The sequence below is a fragment of the Lacerta agilis genome, chromosome 6, assembly GCF_009819535.1.
Source record: "Lacerta agilis isolate rLacAgi1 chromosome 6, rLacAgi1.pri, whole genome shotgun sequence".
Lineage (NCBI taxonomy): Eukaryota > Metazoa > Chordata > Lepidosauria > Squamata > Lacertidae > Lacerta > Lacerta agilis.
The window spans coordinates 87,675,222-87,693,327 of record NC_046317.1 but is presented as its reverse complement, the minus strand read 5'-3'; the positions used below and the strand labels follow the sequence as shown (position 1 = coordinate 87,693,327).

The following is an 18,106-nucleotide window of genomic DNA, read 5'->3' as shown; positions in this document are numbered from 1 at the left end:
CTTTTGAAAAAAATAATCAATTAAGCAGTATGCAGATCTTGTCAAGTAAAAATTAATTAAAATGCTCAGTGTATCAGTGGGGGGGGGGGGCACCTTAGATCCGGCAGATCCAACTCTCAGCCTGCCACTGCATTGCTTGATCTGTTTCAACATGCACCCACCCCAACTTTCTACTTTATCACCCTTGGAACTGTCCACCACCACATTGGGGAGACCTCTGACATCAGCCCCCTCCCTTCAACTGCAAGCGTCCCTCTCTGGCTGCAGAGAGGGAGGACCACAGCATCCAACCACCATCCAGCCACCCTTCTCAGGAGTTTAGGACCACTCCGTGAGAGCATTGCTTTAACCACTTTGTGGTTAATTAGCTGGTGGCTAATTAAAAGCTACAGAGATGCAGGTCTGGGTATTATACGTAGAGCATCTTGGCAATTTTGCCAAGGAAGAGACAAAACAATTAGACAAAAACAGTGCCATTTTATGGTGGGGGGGGGAAGGGAAAATGTGAATCTTCAAGTCACAGCTGTCCTATAGGTAAATAGAAGTTTACAGCAGAGGGGCCTGGGACACCAAAGGTCAGTCTGCAGCATCCTGTATACCAGCCATTAGGGGATCAACCCTGCATCTGGAGACAAAATGAGGACAAAGTGCTTAAGAAATACAAAAGAGCAGAGAGTGGAAATCCCCGAGGTGTGTGCATCTCTTCCTTATATGTGGCTAAGGTAGCCTCTATAATGTGCCTGTTATACTCATTCTACGTTCATCCACCCTGCCCCACATTCCAGATGATGCTCAGAGTGCCAATAAATTCTTACTTCAGGGTATACTGTTGGGGCTGTTACCACAGAGCTCAGATTTCATCACTGGACTCCTCCCCCTGTTCTTCTTTCCCCACCTTCCTACCCTTGCTGTACTTACGGCCCTCCAGTCACCTGTTATAGGCTTGTCACTGGGAAATTTTGTTTCAACCCACACTGTAAAGCAGGCATAGGCAAACACAGCCCTCCAGATGTTTTGGGGCTACAACTCCCATCATCCCTGACCACTGGTCCTGTTAGCTAGGGATGATGGGAGTTGTAGTCCCAAAACATCTGGAGGGCCAAGTTTGCCTATGCCTGCTGTAACGTCTCTATTTCAGGCATCCTCAAGCTCGGCTCTCCAGATGTTTTTTTGCCTACAACTCCCATGATCCCTAGCTAGCAGGACCGGTGGTCAGGGATGATGGGAGTTGTAGTCTCAAAACATCTGGAGGGGCAAGGTTGAGGAAGCCTGCTCTTTTTGCTGCTTCTGCTGCTAACACTGTGGGAGAATCCCTTGCGTAAGCAGAAGACGCATCCTCTCTTGCAAGTGCAGAGGGTCTCCGGTGTCTATCCATTTCCTCTCCAGCTGAAGAATTCCCACCCATAACCCAGAATTATGGAAGGTCTCCTGTCACACCCCTTGCAAGCACAACTTTTTGGAGAAGCCGAAGTGGGAAGGAGAATTCAAGAAAGCCTTGTGGCAGAAGGGGAACCCTGCTCTCTGGATCTTTCTTGGATTCAAAAAAGCATTTACCTATTGTACTCTCTTCATAGCACCCTGAAAGGACACAACCGCCTCCATGGCCAGGCTCTCCTGGTTGACCTCTTGCTCCAGGAAACCCAGGGGGACCGGTGCTGCCAGGGGATCCCTTTGAGCCTTGCTTGCCAAGCATCTCTTCTCCTGCTGGACCTGTGGGGGGGAGGGACACCAGAAGTACCAGACCCTCAGTCCAGATTGCTGCTGAATTTTGAACCATCAGGAGGAAGAAAAGACACACACAGAACTAACAGCTTTGTTGCAGCATGGGAGAGGACCAGCATTGGCCCTGCTACTATTCAGAGTCCTGCTCACTTGTCCAAATTGGCCCATGGAGGTGAACCTCTTGAAACTGGGAGAGGTAGTCTGGGGACAAGGACTTAAAGAGGTTCCGTCTGCTCTGAGCCTTTGTTTGAGCAAGTTGCTCATTGCAGAGCTGTCCATGGTCCTGGAAATCCTGGCCCAGCTTGTCCCATGGGATCCAGCGTTAGATTAGAACCGAATGCCCTCTACCATACAGATAGTTCATGGTGTCAACCAATGTGAGTTGCCAAGCAGAAGGCGACTCATTTAACTCCCCCCCCCGGTGCTTTTTTTAATGGGGAGCATCACACAAGCAAGGCAGTCATGGCTTCAGATGCTTCATGTGGAGGGTTCAATTTTCAATGGAGGCTCTTTGCACAGTGAAGAGCAGGAGGAGCTCATGCTGCTTCTCTACCACCTGACTCTAGTGCCATGGCTGTCTGAATGTACACCCAACACTTAGTACTAGAGTACTAAGGGCGTTTTAGCATGTCAGTGTCATGACCTAGGACCATGCCCTGTGTGACAGACTCCAAGGAGGATGAGGCTCTGGCTCTGTCCTTAGAGGAAGAACTGCCAGGACTGCCTTCAGGACTCTCCTTACTGCAGGGCACAACTTTGCTGCCCTCCTCTGATACATGGGTTGGATGCTCCAAGGCAGCCTTGCCACCCAAGACCCATAGGGGACAAAGGCTGCAGAAGAAGGCAAGGTCCCTTTCTTGAGACAGGACAGGAATGCTTCCTTCTTTCTCTTCACCAGTGATGCATTTATGGGTAATAACATCCTGAGAGGTGGTACATAAAATAAATTCAATAAAATGTACTGTACCTGTTCGACCTCTAGGTCCTTGAGAACCTTCCTCATTTGTTCCAGGAGAACCTTTCTCCCCTTTGGGTCCAGAGGCACCTGTTGAGTAAGGATTCCTAGGTTTGGGAATGAGTCTCTTACCAATGCTCAGTTGCTAATTTCCTACTGGATTCCTGGCAGTCTTTGGAGGTTTTTAAACAGAGGTTGGATGGGCATCTATCAGGGAGTTGGGCTAGATGACCCAATTCCCCTAATTTTACCAAAATGTTTTTTGACATCTATACACTTGCAGCTGCTTTTCCTGACACGGAGCCTCCCAATTTTGCTTTAGGTGAAATACAGACCCACAAAACTCTTCCTCAACACACACACAAACCCAACAAATTTCACGTCAATGAAGCTGTTTTGGCTTCGCTCAAAATTCCTGCATTTGTTTTCGCCTGAGCAGACCAGCCCAATTCTGCCTCGGATCTTGCTTTAGGCAAAACCTAGTGGCAAACACTGCTTTTTATCTACCGTCTTTAGTACTATTCTTCAAATGTGGCAATCAAACCCGAAAATAGCACTCCAGGTGAAGTGACAGCAAACAAGAAAACATAACAGCTGCTAATATGCATCAAGATAATAGACAGCTCAAGCGATTAGCAGCTTCTTTCTTTTCATGGTTGTGAGTGTGAACATAGAGCTCCTCTTGAATCCTCTTTCACGCAAAGGGAAGCCAGACCAGTGTTTAGCAAAACGCTATTAAAAGCACCAGAACCTTGGCCACAATGCACAGACTATCGGGCAATATTGGGCTGAAATTGGGAACCCACAGATCTGGAAACAGCCTCTATTTGTGGTGAACCACCAAGGCTACAGCACAAAGTAATCTTCCCCAACCTGGTGCATTCCAGTTGTTTTGGACTACAAATCCCATCATTGCTAGCCAGCATGACTGGGGCTGGTGGGAGTTCTGTAGTCAAAAAAACCAGTTTGGGGGGGGGTGCCAGGGATGAGGAGCCACCAGCCTGTGAGCTGGATGTGGCCCATGCGTTTTTTTAATGTGGCCCACAGCACCCCCTCTATGAAAGTCTTGAAAAAATCTTTTCTTGTAGCCAACATAGAGCTTTCCTCAATGCTAATAGCAGCACAGAGGTTTGTTTTCGAGGAGGGTGGAGGCAGTTCATAGCCATGGCCAGTAGCCACTGGCAGCCATATCCTCCATGAATTTATCCAATCCTCTTTTCAAGCCATCCAAGTTGGTGGCCATCGCCGCCTCCTGTGGCAGGGAGTTCCACAGTTTGTGCTGTATAAAAAAGTTCGTTTGAACTGTCCTGAACCTTCCAACATCTGGCTTCACTGGATGCCCATGAGTTTTAGTGCTACAAAATAGGCGTGGGAAACTTTTCTCTATCCACTTTCTCCATGCCAGACATAATCTATTCTACACTGCCACCTCTTAGTTGCCCTTTCTCCAAATTAAAAGTCCAAAACACCGCAGCCTTTCTTCACAAGGGATTTAAATGTGACTCCATTGAGCTACTGCAATACAGCAGCCCATAGGCAACCTGATATGCCCTTTGCTTTGGCGATACTTGCAGAAGGCCACTTATATATGCAGCTTCCTGCGGCACGGGTGAAGCTGAATGCTCCTCTTAACGCATCCTAAAGTGGCGCCAGACTTTTGTATTGTACCATCTTCCCTTTTGACTCCTTTCATCTTATCATTCTTAAATTCTTCTCATCTGTGAGCCATCTTGGCCAATTTATTTTCTAGGGTGCAACCCATGGCCTTTATTCTTCTGCTTATGTGCAACATTTCACAAATTACCTTTAAAAGTCAGCTAACCCCTATACTTAAATTGAGAAATGCCGGGTCCCCGTTTCTTTCCTGCTGGGTAGAGATCCACAGCTAGACATCTAACTCGCTAAGGGGGGCAAACCATCTCCAAGATCAGCAATGGTTTATTAAGTTCTAATCTGACAAGCTGTCAGGCCCATTTCTCCATCCTCTTCTCTGCCATCGGTTTGCAAGACCACAAGAGGCCAACTACATGCTACCTAATTTTCCCTCTCTGAGCTCAGCTGGATGTTTCCTGCTGGGGCACAATATAATCAGTTGGATCTGCAAGCAGCTTCAGGAGCTACTCAAATATCAGATTGGGCTCCGGAGGGAGAGGGGGGAAAGCAGGTTGACAGATTCAGGTTGGTGTGCAATCTACTTTCTGAAGCCTGCCAATTAAACCAAGAACTTTGACTCTTGGCTGTAAACGGAAAGGAAACCATCACCGAAGGAGAGGGCTTAAATATCCACTCAGATAGCTTCCCTCTTCTCTTCTCTTCCCTCCCTCCCTCTCCATTTCTAATGATAATGCTGCTTGCGCCACTCTGGAACAGTATCTAAAGGAGGGTCCTTGAACAGATGGAGGCTTAATCCTTGCATTAAAACCAAGGGAGCTGCCAGGATGACTCGGCATTCACCACAAAACAAAGAGTTGCCATAATGCCGCCTTTCCTCAAAACAAGGCAGCTTTTAGCTCCGGGCCAAGAGGGCAGGGAGATAAGCCTGTGCTTTTTCTAAAGCCCAGAAGAGAGCCTGGCCAAAAATAAAACCAAGGAGTGTGCGTTTGCCTGCTGAGCGGCGCGATAAGCTTCTTCTCGTGTCGCTCCTCGCTGCATTGGGTGGGGAAAACTACTGGCCAAGATTACAACCGTCTTTGCATAGGCCTGACAGAATTGTAGAATGTGGAGACCAGTGGAAAGAACACAAAGTCCTGCCTTTCCCCCCTGTTCTCCCCAGGACAGGGTACCCAAGGGTACCCAATGTGGTGCCCTTCAGATTTCAGCGACCTCCAGCTCCCATCAACTACAGACAACATGGCCAATGGTCAGCATTGATTAGATAAGTGCCTCAACAATATCTGGAGGTTATCATGTTGGCTGCACCTGGTCTGCAGCATCCCACATGGAGAAGTAGCCCACTTCTGTGGGAGATGTTAATTCTCACAGAAACAAAGGGAACTCAAGACAGACCTCTGGTCCATCTAGTACTGTCTACAATGCCTGACAAACACCAGTGAAACTCCCCATTGTTCCAGGAAGGAGTGTTCCCAAGGTCTACCTGGAGAAACTGGAGAGTGAAGCTGTTGCCTTCGGCACAAAGCTGAATGAACCATGAAGCAAAATAAGCATGTGATTAGGGCATCGAGCGAAGGGGGAGGGGGAATCACATAAATTTTCCATTGCCGGATTTTTAACATTCATGGTCACAAATTGCTCAGCTGAGCATAAGTTTTCTCAGTAGAAGTATATTAAAAATCCCAACAGAACAACTGTGCAACAAGGAAGGCTGGATGCCTTATCTCTTCTAAGTATAGAAACTGATGCGAAGCGTAAGATTAGTTTTGAGGATCAAAGACTTTGCAATTAGAAAAAGTAGGAGAAAGTTTTTCATATGCAAATAAAGTATACAAAAGTTTACACTTTCCATCTTACTCTAGGTTTTGTTTCATTTCAACAACAACCAAAAAAAAAATATGGTTTATTATTGTTCCTATTTTTAATTAGATATGTTTAGGGGCACCAAAATCTTTTAAGTGCTTAGGGCCTCTAAAGGTCTTAATCCACCGCTGATTCTGCACCCAAAGCAGATGCAATAACCTCTGAGCTACGGCCACCCCTCCTCTCCCCCCACATGTGAGAGCCCGTATTTTTCCGTGTATAAGACGCCCCCGTGTATAAGATGCCCCCTATTTTTGGGGAGTCCAAATTAAGAAAACAGCCCTCAGCATTACCCATGTATAAGACGAGCCCCAATTTTAAACCTAATTTTTTGGTTAAAAAAAAACCCTAGTCTTATAAAATGAAAAACACGGTAACTTTCTTTCTATGCCTTGAATGAAGAAAGCTATTAAAAATGGGCTTAGCGGTCTGCCCTGCTGATTAAAAATATGGAGCCTACTTTTGATGATCATTTCTATGTGCACATAAAGTTAATGAAATATCAGCTGTTGCTCATCCCCTCTTTTCCCTCTCGCCAATAACTTACAACGAATGGATCATTGTTATTGTTGCTGCCGGTAAGTGGCAAGCGAAGGGGTCTGGGAGCTGGACAGATGGCAGCAGGGCTGGAGGGGAATTCTTCACCGGCTCCGGTTAAAATCCGAGACGGAGAAGAATTTCAAGGCTATACTGTTCCCTTCTCTTTTTGAGGCAAGCACTACGAGCCCAGTGAGGTTTGCTTCTCAAAGCCTGGAAAGAAGACCCTTGTGGACATTTCTGCTGAATTGTGGTATGCAGCTGCACAGGTGTGCATTGAGCGGAAGGGAAGAGTGTTGTGTCCTTCAAGAGATCATGTACGAAGGCATGCAGAAACTGTGGTATAAGTCAGCTTTTCCCCCAACCTGGTGCCTTCCAGACATTATAACTGCACTACTGCTCCTAAACTTATCCAAAAAGATCAAACTTATCCATCCTTAAAGAAACCAGCCCTGAGTGCTCACTGGAAAGACAGATCCTGAAGTTGAGGCTCCAGTACTTTGGCCACCTCATGAGAAGAGAAGACTCCCTAGAAAAGACCCTGATGTTGGGAAAGATGGAGAAGGAGAAGGGGACGACAGGGGATGAGATGGTTGGACAGTGTTCTCGAAGTGACTAGCCTGAGTTTGGCCAAACTGCGGGAGGCAGTGGAGGATAGGGGTGCCTGGCGTGCTCTGGTCCATGGGGTCACGAAGAGTCGGACACGACTGAACGACTGAACAACAACAACTGCTCCCACCAGCTCCAGCCAATGGTCAGGGATGATGGGAGTTGTAGTCCAACAACATATGGACACCACAGGTTACAAGAAGGTTGGTCTAAAAGCACATATTTCAATACCTCTTTCTCCTGGATATCCATCTCTGCCGGGCTGTCCAGGCATCCCAGCTTCTCCTCTCTCTCCTTTCATGCCAGGAGGCCCTGGAAGACCAGGTGGACCAGGTTCTCCAGCCTTCAGCTTATCCTCCCAAATGGGAACTGGCTTCTGTGAATGTTCATGGATGAATGAGTCAAACTTCAACACGTGAGCTGAAGAAGGAAAAGGAAAGGAGAGGGGGGGAAAGTGGAGTCTCTGATTTACCATCTCCATTATTTCCCATGATGCACCCTGCTTCTTGCATGTCAGGGTTTTTCCTGGACACACATTCACACAGCGCAATTACGGTATAGACACATCTGCCTGTGCTTTTTGTACCTGTGTTTTTGTGAAAGGGTATACTCTTGCCGCTCTGTACAGCTCATATTTTATTGCAGATACAGATGCTACGTCCCGTAAAATCTCACGTGTGAATTATATACACAGATTGTTCACTTGCTGGACATCATGTGAACACTCTTGTGGTCTGGCATGTAGCGTGACTACACATTTTTAGTGCATCGTTTACAATTTTTAAATGTTTAATGTAAACTGTTTTGATATAAGTTTATGATTTTGTGACATATAAATATATATTTTTATAAATCTTCAGATGAAGGGTGGTATACGAATTTAATACACAAATAAATAAAGAACAAGTGAGGTCTGGCATGCAGGGAAAATATCCTTGAATTATCAGAAGCATACACAGAAACCTGGTTCTAAATTAAGAAGCCTGATTGAGATCGGGGATGGGGGAGCTGATATACAGCATAGAAAAGAAATAAAATGGCTTACTTTCAAGGGCTGCATGCACACCTTGCATTTAAAGCACATTGAAAGCACCTGACTTCCCCCAGAGAATCCTGGGAACTGTAGCTCTGTAAAAGATACACTACATCCCCCAAGGTTCTTTGGGGAAAGCCAAGCACTTTCAATGTAAGCTTTTTTAAAAATAAAATAAAATCATTTTTATTAGTTTTATATACATACCTACAAAATAGAAAAAAATTCACATTTATTTCCATTCTTTTAACATTTTGGCCTTTTAGGGCCATGACTTCCCTCAAACCCTCCATATGGTTTTCAAACCTCTATCGTTTTAATCTATACTTCTTAAATCTATCATTGCTTTAAGCCATCATATTCAACTTAATCACCATATAATTCATATTTACAACAATATTTCTTCCTTAATCTACAAAGCTTCTTGCAGTCCTATTAACGTGTTTGATTGAATACTGTCATCTTTCAAGTTACAGGTGGGTAGCCGTGTTGGTCTGCCATAGTCGAAACAAAATAGAAAATTCTTTCCAGTAGCACCTTAGAGACCAACTGAGTTCTCAGTTGGTCTCTAAGGTGCTACTGGAAAGAATTTTCCTATTTTGTCATCTTTCAAATAATTCATAAATTTATTCCAGTCTTTGATGAATTTCTGGTCCCGCTGTTCTCAGATTCTTCCCGTCATTTTGTCCAATTCCGCATACTCCATTAGTTTCACTATCCAGCAGTCGCAGTAAACTAAGCTTCACAACCTTAAGAAGGAATCTCAGGCTTGCTTGCATGGGACAAAGGTCAGTCATGATGTCTAGCAGATGACCAAGGACAATTCCCATATTTTAATCCTGCAGGATCAGGGGAGGCTATCGATGGAGAAGTTGGATCCTCTATTACAGAGCTTAGGTGTGTCGTGCAAACGCTCCCCACACTCCTCCCGGGGCTGGAAAGGGGTTAGTTTAACCTCTGGTTTGTTAGTAAAACTGATGCATGTCTGAAACGTGTGTCACCAATATGGAAAGTTTTGAAAGCTCTGGAAAGCTCTGCTCTATTAGGTGTGACTATGTGGGTTTGGGCATGCTCTAAGGGTAGAGTTTTGGCACTTGGGACATGACATGCCCAACATGTGGAGGAGAGAGAGAGAGAGAGAGAGAGAGAGACTGCTCCACTGGCACAACTCAGGAACTGGAAAGTAAGATCTGAGAAATATTTCCAACTTCGTTCTTGTAAAAGAACCATCAGAGATGGGGTGGGGGATACCGCATGTTTCCGTGTATAAGGCACCCCCATGTATAAGACGTCCCCTATTGTTGAGCTTTTGGGGGGGGGATTGCCTCGGCAGCAATCAATCAAACGTCCACCCTATGCTCTACCAATATATAACAGGACCCCCTCTTTTTAGCATGATGTAGTCTTATACACGGATGTAGTCTTGTACACATAGTCCTATACACAGAAAAGTATGGTATTTCGAATCTGTGTGCATGGAGGATGCTTGAAATATGACAGATAAATAACAGGGGCATCAACACAGGTACATTGCATTTTTAAAGGGATAAGCATTTTATTCTCTCTCTCTTTTTTCTATACAGGGACCTGTCGTGAAATATGCACACATCCAATGTGTCACTAGCTACACATGGGGAACTGTGCATCACTTTTTACACATTTGAGGAATGCTCCGCTCCTACCTGCCCCAAGCTGTAACTATTTATCTGGAGGTGGGAATGTGCTACAGAAACATAATCACATAATGTGTTAATCCTGAATTTGATCAGATTACTTCAAAACAGAGCAGGGTCGGAGTATTATTTACAGCTCTGCTCTGTAGCTGAATTATCCAGAGATAGGGATGGGCACATCTGCCTCTTCTTGTTTCTCCCACTTTCTCATTTCTCCCACTTTCCCATTTCCCCCAACTGATTTCTAGATCAGTTTGCAGTTTTTTTAAAAAAAGTCCTCGTGAAATTTCAGGTGCAAATGTCTCCTAATATACCCCTTCTCTTGCAGGTAATTTTGCCTAATATTTATATTTTACAGTGCGTTCTTGTATCTTATGTTCATTAACGTATGTGGTTTTTTTGTTTTTTGAATAATTGTTTAGGTTGGATAGCTACATTGCAAAATCCAGAAAAGTGAACATTTTGAAGGAAGGCTGGGTATCAGTTTGCACGTTCCTGTTTGTTTCCAGAAGTGCAAATTAAGTAGATGCACTTTTAAATGCAAACTGAATTGAATTCCTTCCACCCTTATCCACAGATTAAGCAATGGAACTCTTTATAATCTGAATTAAGGGGTGGATTTTGGTACTATCAGCCAACTTTACAAGATAAATTGTTCAGAGGAGAGAGACACAGAAACGGGAAGCTGGTTAGTTGTTCAGGCTGTTGGACAGAGATGTACTTACACTGAATTAGGCGCTCACAAGCCTGATTAACCAGATGATAGATTGTGGCTAAGGACTGGGCTTCACCCTAAGGGGGGGGGGGGGGAGAAAGTGGGTGGGGAAATCAATGCCAGCATATGAGAAAAGTAAAAACAGTCAGTCAGGTTTTGCACATCTCTCGTTCTTTGGAGCATGCCATTCAAAACCATCTGATATATTGCAGTTCGCTACCTTCTCACCGAAGGGACGTGGGTGGCGCTGTGGGTTAAACCACAGAGCCTAAGGCTTGCCGATCAGAAGCTCGGCGGTTTGAATCCCCATGACAGGGTGAGCTCCCGTTGCTCGGTCCCTGCTCCTGCCAACCTAACAGTTTGAAAGCACATCCAAGTGCAAGTAGATAAATAGGTCCAGTCGTGTCCGACTCTGGGGTTGTGGCGCTCATCTCGCGTTACTGGCCGAGGGAGCCGGCGTACAGCTTCCGGGTCATGTGGCCAGCATGACTAAGCCGCTTCTGGCGAACCAGAGCAGCGCACGGAAATGCCGTTTACCTTCCCGCCGGAGTGGTCCCTATTTATCTACTTGCACTTTGTCGTGCTTTCGAACTGCTAGGTGGGCAGGAGCTGGGACTGAGCAACGGGAGCTCACCCCGTGGCAGGGATTCGAACCGCCAACCTTCTGATCAGCAAGCCCTAGGCTCTGTGGTTTAACCCACAGACTTGGGTTCAAATCCCCACTTGGCCATGAAGCTGGACTGGGTGACTCTGGGCCAGTCACTCGCTCTCAAACTAGCCTACCTCGCAGGCTGGTTGTGAGGACAAAATGGGGGAGGAGGAGGAGGATGCACGCTCCTTGGAGGAATTATAGAATTCTAGAGTTCGAAGGAACCTCAAAGGTCATCTAGTCCAACCCCCTGCAATCTCAATGCAAGAAAGGTGGGATAAAATGTAATAAATAAATAAAATAGCAGGTGAGAGTCAGAGCAGGCAGGCCGGACATTAGCAATTAACAATGAAATCAAAGAATTGTGGAGATGGAGGCAATTGTCCAACCTCCTGCAACATAGGAATCACCATTTCTCTTTCTTCTTTGTGCTCTGGAACATATTCATTTTAAAACATGAACAAAGCCTTCCACTTATGGCTGTAAGTGGCCTTCCCAAACTGCTGCAAGAATTCTGTATTATTAAACTGCTCTGCAAAGGAACATTAAATATAAACACAATCACATCCACGCACAGATCCTGAAGAGACTGTCAAGCAGAGAGTTCTGAAGCTGAAAATTAATGTGGACACTATTAAAATGCATTCATTTCTGAATATTTAAAGAAGCCTGACCATTCCTTTGTGATTGAATAACCAAACTCTATTTGAAACGGCACCTCTCCATTTATTTATCTACACACACACACACACACACACACACACACACACACATTTTTGGATATAGATATATCTTCCTTGCAACAGGTAATAAAGCAATCAAAATGCAGAAAACAACTTGAAAATAGTCACTGCCATTATCCATAAAAGCTCATAACGAAATGAAAATTGAGCCCTGCATCAAACAGCGAGATTTTTGATGACACCGTCTGGATCAATGTGCAGTCTTTACCCAAAATTAAGCAAGAACTGGGCAGGGTGCCCAGGAAATAAAAGTGAAAAATGCTACCACATTTAAAAAAAAAATAAGAGAGGAAAGCCTAGCAGGAGCACAATAGAGTGGGTTTAAAAATAAAATAAAATTGAAAAGTCAGATGGCAGAGGGAAATGATAGAAAGTCATGCACCTGGGTCCTGTTGATAGCTGCAGAGGGAATCTAGCAAAAGTTTAAAACCCATCAACCAGTCCGTTTTTTTTAAAAAAGCAAACAAACCTCACAGGAAGTTTAGCACACCTTAGTGCAGTTGGGAAAACTGAAGCTGAGGAATAGATCCCATGCTGTTTGCTAATCATTATTCCTAGTAGTTTGATTTCCCCAGAATGTTTCAATCGGGGTGGGCTTCTCTATGGGGCTAACTACATGTTTTGTTTTGTTTTTTTGCTTCTGAAGTTAAGCCACTTCAGGAAGGGAAAATTAAAGCAGAGAAGAAGGAACACAGAAAGTGGCCTTTATATCAGTTCAGAGCATTGGTCCATCTGTATCAGAGGTGGGTATCTGCCCCTTGTCCTCTTTCCTATTTAGTACCCAGCGTCTGTGAACTTCTATGACAACCCATGATGATGAAGAAGAAGAAGAAGAAGAAGAAGAAGAAGAAGAAGAAGAAGAAGAAGAAGAAGAGGAAGAAGAAAAGAGTTTGGATTTGTTATCCCGCTTTATCACTACCCTAAGGAGTCTCAAAGCGGCTAACCATCCCCTTTTCCCTTCCTCCCCTACAACAAACACTCTGTGAGGTGAGTGGGGCTGAGAGACTTCAAAGAAGTGTGACTAGCCCAAGGTCACCCAGCAGCTGCATGTGGAGGAGCAGGGAATCAAACCCGGTTCACCAGATTACAAGTCCACCACTCTTAACCACTACACCACACTGGCCACTTCCCCAAATCTGACATAGTTTTGTAAAATCCAAGATCTTGTCCCAGATCCAACTTTGGTGCTGTCAAAACTTGCCCCTAACTCTTGTGAAGAAAACTAGCCAACAGGATGCCTGTGTTAGCCCTGGAAGAAAGCTGGGTTTTCTTTTGAGAATGGGCAAAACAATCTTAATCTGCAGTTTATTTGGGGAGTGGGAATGGGTTGGAGAGGAGATCCCTCCACACTACTGGAGAACAGCTCTGCCACTGGGGGAAGGGGAATCCACCGTGGGAAGTGAGGGTCCACAATATATCCAGGGAAAATGTGGTCTTTATTTTTACCCCGGCCTTAAACTGCTAAGGTATCTTTTGTTTCATGGGACTTCTGCTGAGTTTATACTGTATTGTTCTGTGACATTTGGAATGGTTTCACTTTTTGTAAACAATTATATGATTGTATAATTGTAGTGGGAAAGAGCAAGTAAGAGATTAGATAGAAAGTTAACTAACTAACTAAATAAAAAAGTCTACCACCAACACTGGAACTTGAAATGGGTCGTTCTGGGGTGTGTGTGTGAGGAGGAGGTGGGGGTCAAAGGTGGTTTTGGATCTACTGGATCCTTGAGAGTCCCAAGGATCTGACTCATTACCCATCCCAGCATAATTTCTCTACCGTTCATTTCAAAGCACTTTAAAACAAGACAATGACATACCGGTGACAATCAAAGGGGAAGGGCTTTTTCAAATACAACACCCCGCCTTCCCCATTTAGGATTGCACAGCAGGGATTCTGGCACCCTTGGTTCCTGGGATATTTCTGTTTCTCATGTTTCACAAGTGAAAGGAATTTGTATACCAAACTAGACAATTGCACACTCTGGTGCCATCACTGCTGATAATGTTGTGCAGGCTCAAGTACCAGTTTAGCAGAGAGACATGGAAAGATGCTCCGCAACGAGTCAGGTCACTGGTCCATCGAGCTGACTGTTGGCCACCCAAGGGTGGGTTCCAAAGAAAATAGAAGCCAAAGAGACTCACCTTCTCTCCCCTTTCTCCTTTTGGACCAGGTAGCCCCTGGTGGAGAAAACAAAGCAAAAGTTATAAATCTATCTTCTCTTTGGAGGCTGTAAATGAAAAGGCCACTCTGAGAACCGACAGTTACAGCAGCCTAGTCTTGTCATTCTCCAGCAAAACCTGCAAGGATATTATACATTCAATAAGTCTCCTTTACGGCTTGGTTCCATCTCTCGAGCGAAAGCACCTTCCTGCAGAGAGTGGATAAAGACCTTCCACAGCAGGAATGCTTGGCCAAAAGCATACCTCATCCCCTTGCATAGCATAATCTGGGTAGGTGATACTTTGCAGGATACTGGTTACTAAGGGAAATCTGGTCTGGTCCATACCTGGATGGAAGACCACCTTGAAATGTTCAGAATGTCAACTTGGGTTCTAGGATGGAAGGAAGGTGAGATAAAAATGTCATAAATAGCTGCATCTGCAAAAACGTGATGACCTTTCCGTAACACCTTGTTGGGTTTAGCAATGAATCCAATTGATTCTTCACAGGGGTGGTACTCAAGGTACTGATTATTAATTGGTCTTCTGTTAAAGCATGATGCTACTTACTCTGCCCTTGAATGAATGCGTCTGTGTGCTTTTCATTTTATTGGATTTGTACAGGTTTTACAGTTTGGCGCACTGCACCGAGTGCTTTTCTCGCGGAACGCATCTCAAAACTTTTTGAAACAATAAGGCAGACGTCTGCGCTTGCAAATGAGGAACGATGCATAATTAAAATATGTGCCTATAAGTGAAGAATGGGGCGCTATTAAGCCAATTACAGATTTCCAAGGGCAGCGAGGCCGTGAAATAACAATTTGGGGAAATAGCGTTTTGTGAAAAAGGACAGATCCAGTTTTGCAGATGCTGGTTATTTATTCGTTAGGTTATTCAGACTGCCCTGTTCCAATGGCTGGGGGCAGGCAGCAAGATGTTTGTTGTCCTGGGCATGGAATGCCAGTGAAAGAAAGAAAGAAAGAAAGAAAGAAAGAAAGAAAGAAAGAAAGAAAGAAAGAAAGAAAGAAAGAAAGAGGAAGGAAGGAAGGAAGGAAGGAAGGAAGGAAGGAAGGAAGGAAGGAAGGAAGGAAGGAAGAAAATGGAAGGAAGGAAAGAAAGAAAGAAAGAAAGAAAGAAAGAAAGAAAGAAAGAAAGAAAGAAAGAAAGAAAGAAAGAAAGAAAGAAAGAGGAAGGAAGGAAGGAAGGAAGGAAGGAAGGAAGGAAGGAAGGAAGGAAAGAAAGAAAGAAAGAAAGAAAGAAAGAAAGAAAGAAAGAAAGAAAATGGAAGGAAGGGAGGGAGGAAAGAAGGAAGGAAGGAAGGGGCAAGTTTTACATACTCCTGGGCTGGGGTGCACTTGTGGGAGTGAAATGGGGAAGACTTACCGTTGGGCCAACTTCTCCTGGGGGACCCTTCTCCCCACTGCTGCCTCGGGCGCCTGCTATGCCTTGGAAACCCTGCAGAGAGCCAGGGAAAGCCACAATGACTGGAGATGTCGGATGACGGAAAACTATTGCGACTTGAGGCTTGAGGGAGACCAGCAAAAACGAACTTGCAAAAGGCCCAGGGCGGGAATTACGGCCTTCAGGTTGAAGTTGGTGCCCCACCCAGTCGGGGGAACAAAATGTGAAGGCTGTGCTGTGCATGGCTGATGCTCTCTTCGTTTCCAATTAATGTCACAATTTATGGGCACAATAGTAGGTCAGAACAGCAAGTCCCAGAACGGTGTTATTTTCTCCCTTCAGTTTTTAATAGCTTTATTATGCAGACAGAATCTTGGCGCTCTCTCTTCCTACTTCCCTCTCACACACTCTGTTACTTTATCCTACCCCCCCTTCCAATCCCCTGCCTTTTTTCCTGTCCTCTTGCACTTTCTTGCCTCCTTCTGACTTTTCCCTCCTGTCCCCACCCCCCTTCCCATTCTTTCTTCACAGCCTAAGCTGCCCCACTGGGTTGTTGTGAGGACAAAATGGGTAGGGAAATCACTCTGCTGGGCAATTGCAGATGGGCAGAATAAAGATGTCCTGCGTCAGAATGGTGTAGCTAAGAGTATCAGTCGAGAACCTGGGAGACCAGGGTTCAAATCCCCGCTCAGCCATGAAGCTTAGTAAGTGACCTTGGGAAGAGAGAACCATGTATGCCCCTTTGAGGAAAAATAAGATACAAATTTAATAATAAACAAGCTGATGTTTTTCTCCTATGATGAAAGTGTGTGTGTGATTTTTATTAATGGTATAATGAATGTATCTATTTTTATGTTTCTAAACGCAAGTCACCTGGGTATCTTTGGGTAAAAAGCAGTTAACAAGTCCAATTAAAAACAAAATGTATGTTGTGTTACAGTGAATCCAGAGTGACTCTGCTTTAGGAAGCAAGGGGCAGTGGGGGGTGAAATGGCTGGAAATGCTTTGTTTATCCTTGTCGATAAAATGTTAACAACCACAAAAGGAGGAGTTGAAAAGCAACCAAAACAAATGGTCTTGAAATACACCGCCGAAACATTTTAAATCTAGAACTTAGCCAGGAGTAGATTTTTAAAAATCTGGCTGAGATTCTTGCCTTTTGCTGTTGCAATAGCTTCCCTTTCTCTTCCCGCAAATCTGAAACGGCACCACTGCCTTTTCTGATGAAAGGAGAAGAGGCTACTAAGAAGTCAACGTCTGACACTCTGCTGCTACTTGGGTACCACAGAACGTGGCTGAGAGGAGATGCTCCAGGACTTGGAACCAGGTGGCTCTCCAGCTCTTGCTGAACAGTAGCTGGAGGAAAGATGCAACAGTAATGAAGACACGTCGCTCCTTTCGCCTGCCGTCCCTGCTAACCCGAGGGAAGTCGAGCTCAGCCTATTCCTGGTAGCAAGACCTTTGGAGTGGAAAAAAGTTCCCTTCCACATGACTGGCATCTCTTACCCTTGGTCCTGGTGGTCCAGGAGGTCCAGCCGTGCCTTCCAGGCCTCGAACACCCTGCAAATCAAGTCAGAACAGCGAGTGAAAGGCTAAGGCTAAAACAGGGAGGGAGAGCTCAGGGTGTGTGCGCTGCTTTTAGGGATAAAGACGTAAGAAGAGTCCTGCTGCTGGATCAGGCCAGTGGCCCCTCTAGTCCTGTTCTCACAGTGGCCATCCAGATTGCCTCTTCTGGGAAAGCCTGTAGGTGGGATCTGGGTGCGAAAGAGGCATTTCCCCATTCTGTGGTTTCCAGCAACGGGCATTCAGAAGCATTGCTGCCTCCAACATTCTTTGCAAACCGCTTTGAGGTTTCTTTTACAATCAAGTGGTGCATGTTGTTGTTGTTCAGTCGTTCAGTCGTGTCCGACTCTTCATGACCCCATGGACCAGAGCACGCCAGGCATGCCAATCCTTCACTGCCTCTCGCAGTTTGGCCAAACTGATGCCAGTCGCTTCGAGAACACTGTCCAACCATCTCATCCTCTGTCGCCCCCTTCTCCTTGTGCCCTCCATCTTTCCCAACATCAGGGTCTTTTCTAGGGAGTCTTCTCTTCTCATGAGGTGGCCAAAGTACTGGAGCCTCAACTTCAGGATCTGCCCTTCCAGAGAGCACTCAGGGCTGATTTCTTTAAGGATGGATATGTTGGATCTTCTTGCAGTCCATGGGACTCTCAAGAGTCTCCTCCAGCACCATAATTCAAAAGCATCAATTCTTCGGCGATCAGCCTTCTTTATGGTCCAACTCTCACTTCCATACATTACTACTAGCTTTAACCAAGTGGTGCATACCTGTTATTAAATAAATAAATAGCCATCCGGGACAGTCACCACAGTTGCATTGTGTCTAATCCTCTTTTGGGTGGCCACCTCTACATCCTGTAGGGGCCAGATTC

At 45.2% G+C, this 18,106-nt stretch overlaps 1 protein-coding gene across 1 annotated transcript in view; it reads right to left on the bottom strand.

The window, feature by feature from the left end:
- Positions 1 to 493: 493 nt before the first annotated feature.
- COL20A1 (collagen type XX alpha 1 chain) overlaps positions 494 to 18,106 on the bottom strand; it is a 112,079-nt gene continuing 94,466 nt past the window's right edge. Inside the window, exons 32-39 of the mRNA XM_033153994.1 lie at positions 17,178 to 17,231; positions 15,654 to 15,725; positions 14,253 to 14,288; positions 10,729 to 10,795; positions 7,529 to 7,717; positions 2,690 to 2,767; positions 1,555 to 1,710; positions 494 to 625 (exon numbers count right to left, since the gene is read on the bottom strand). Of these exons, the coding sequence (XP_033009885.1) occupies positions 606 to 625; positions 1,555 to 1,710; positions 2,690 to 2,767; positions 7,529 to 7,717; positions 10,729 to 10,795; positions 14,253 to 14,288; positions 15,654 to 15,725; positions 17,178 to 17,231 (672 nt within the window). The 3' untranslated portion in view covers positions 494 to 605. The remainder of the gene's footprint in view (positions 626 to 1,554; positions 1,711 to 2,689; positions 2,768 to 7,528; positions 7,718 to 10,728; positions 10,796 to 14,252; positions 14,289 to 15,653; positions 15,726 to 17,177; positions 17,232 to 18,106) is intronic.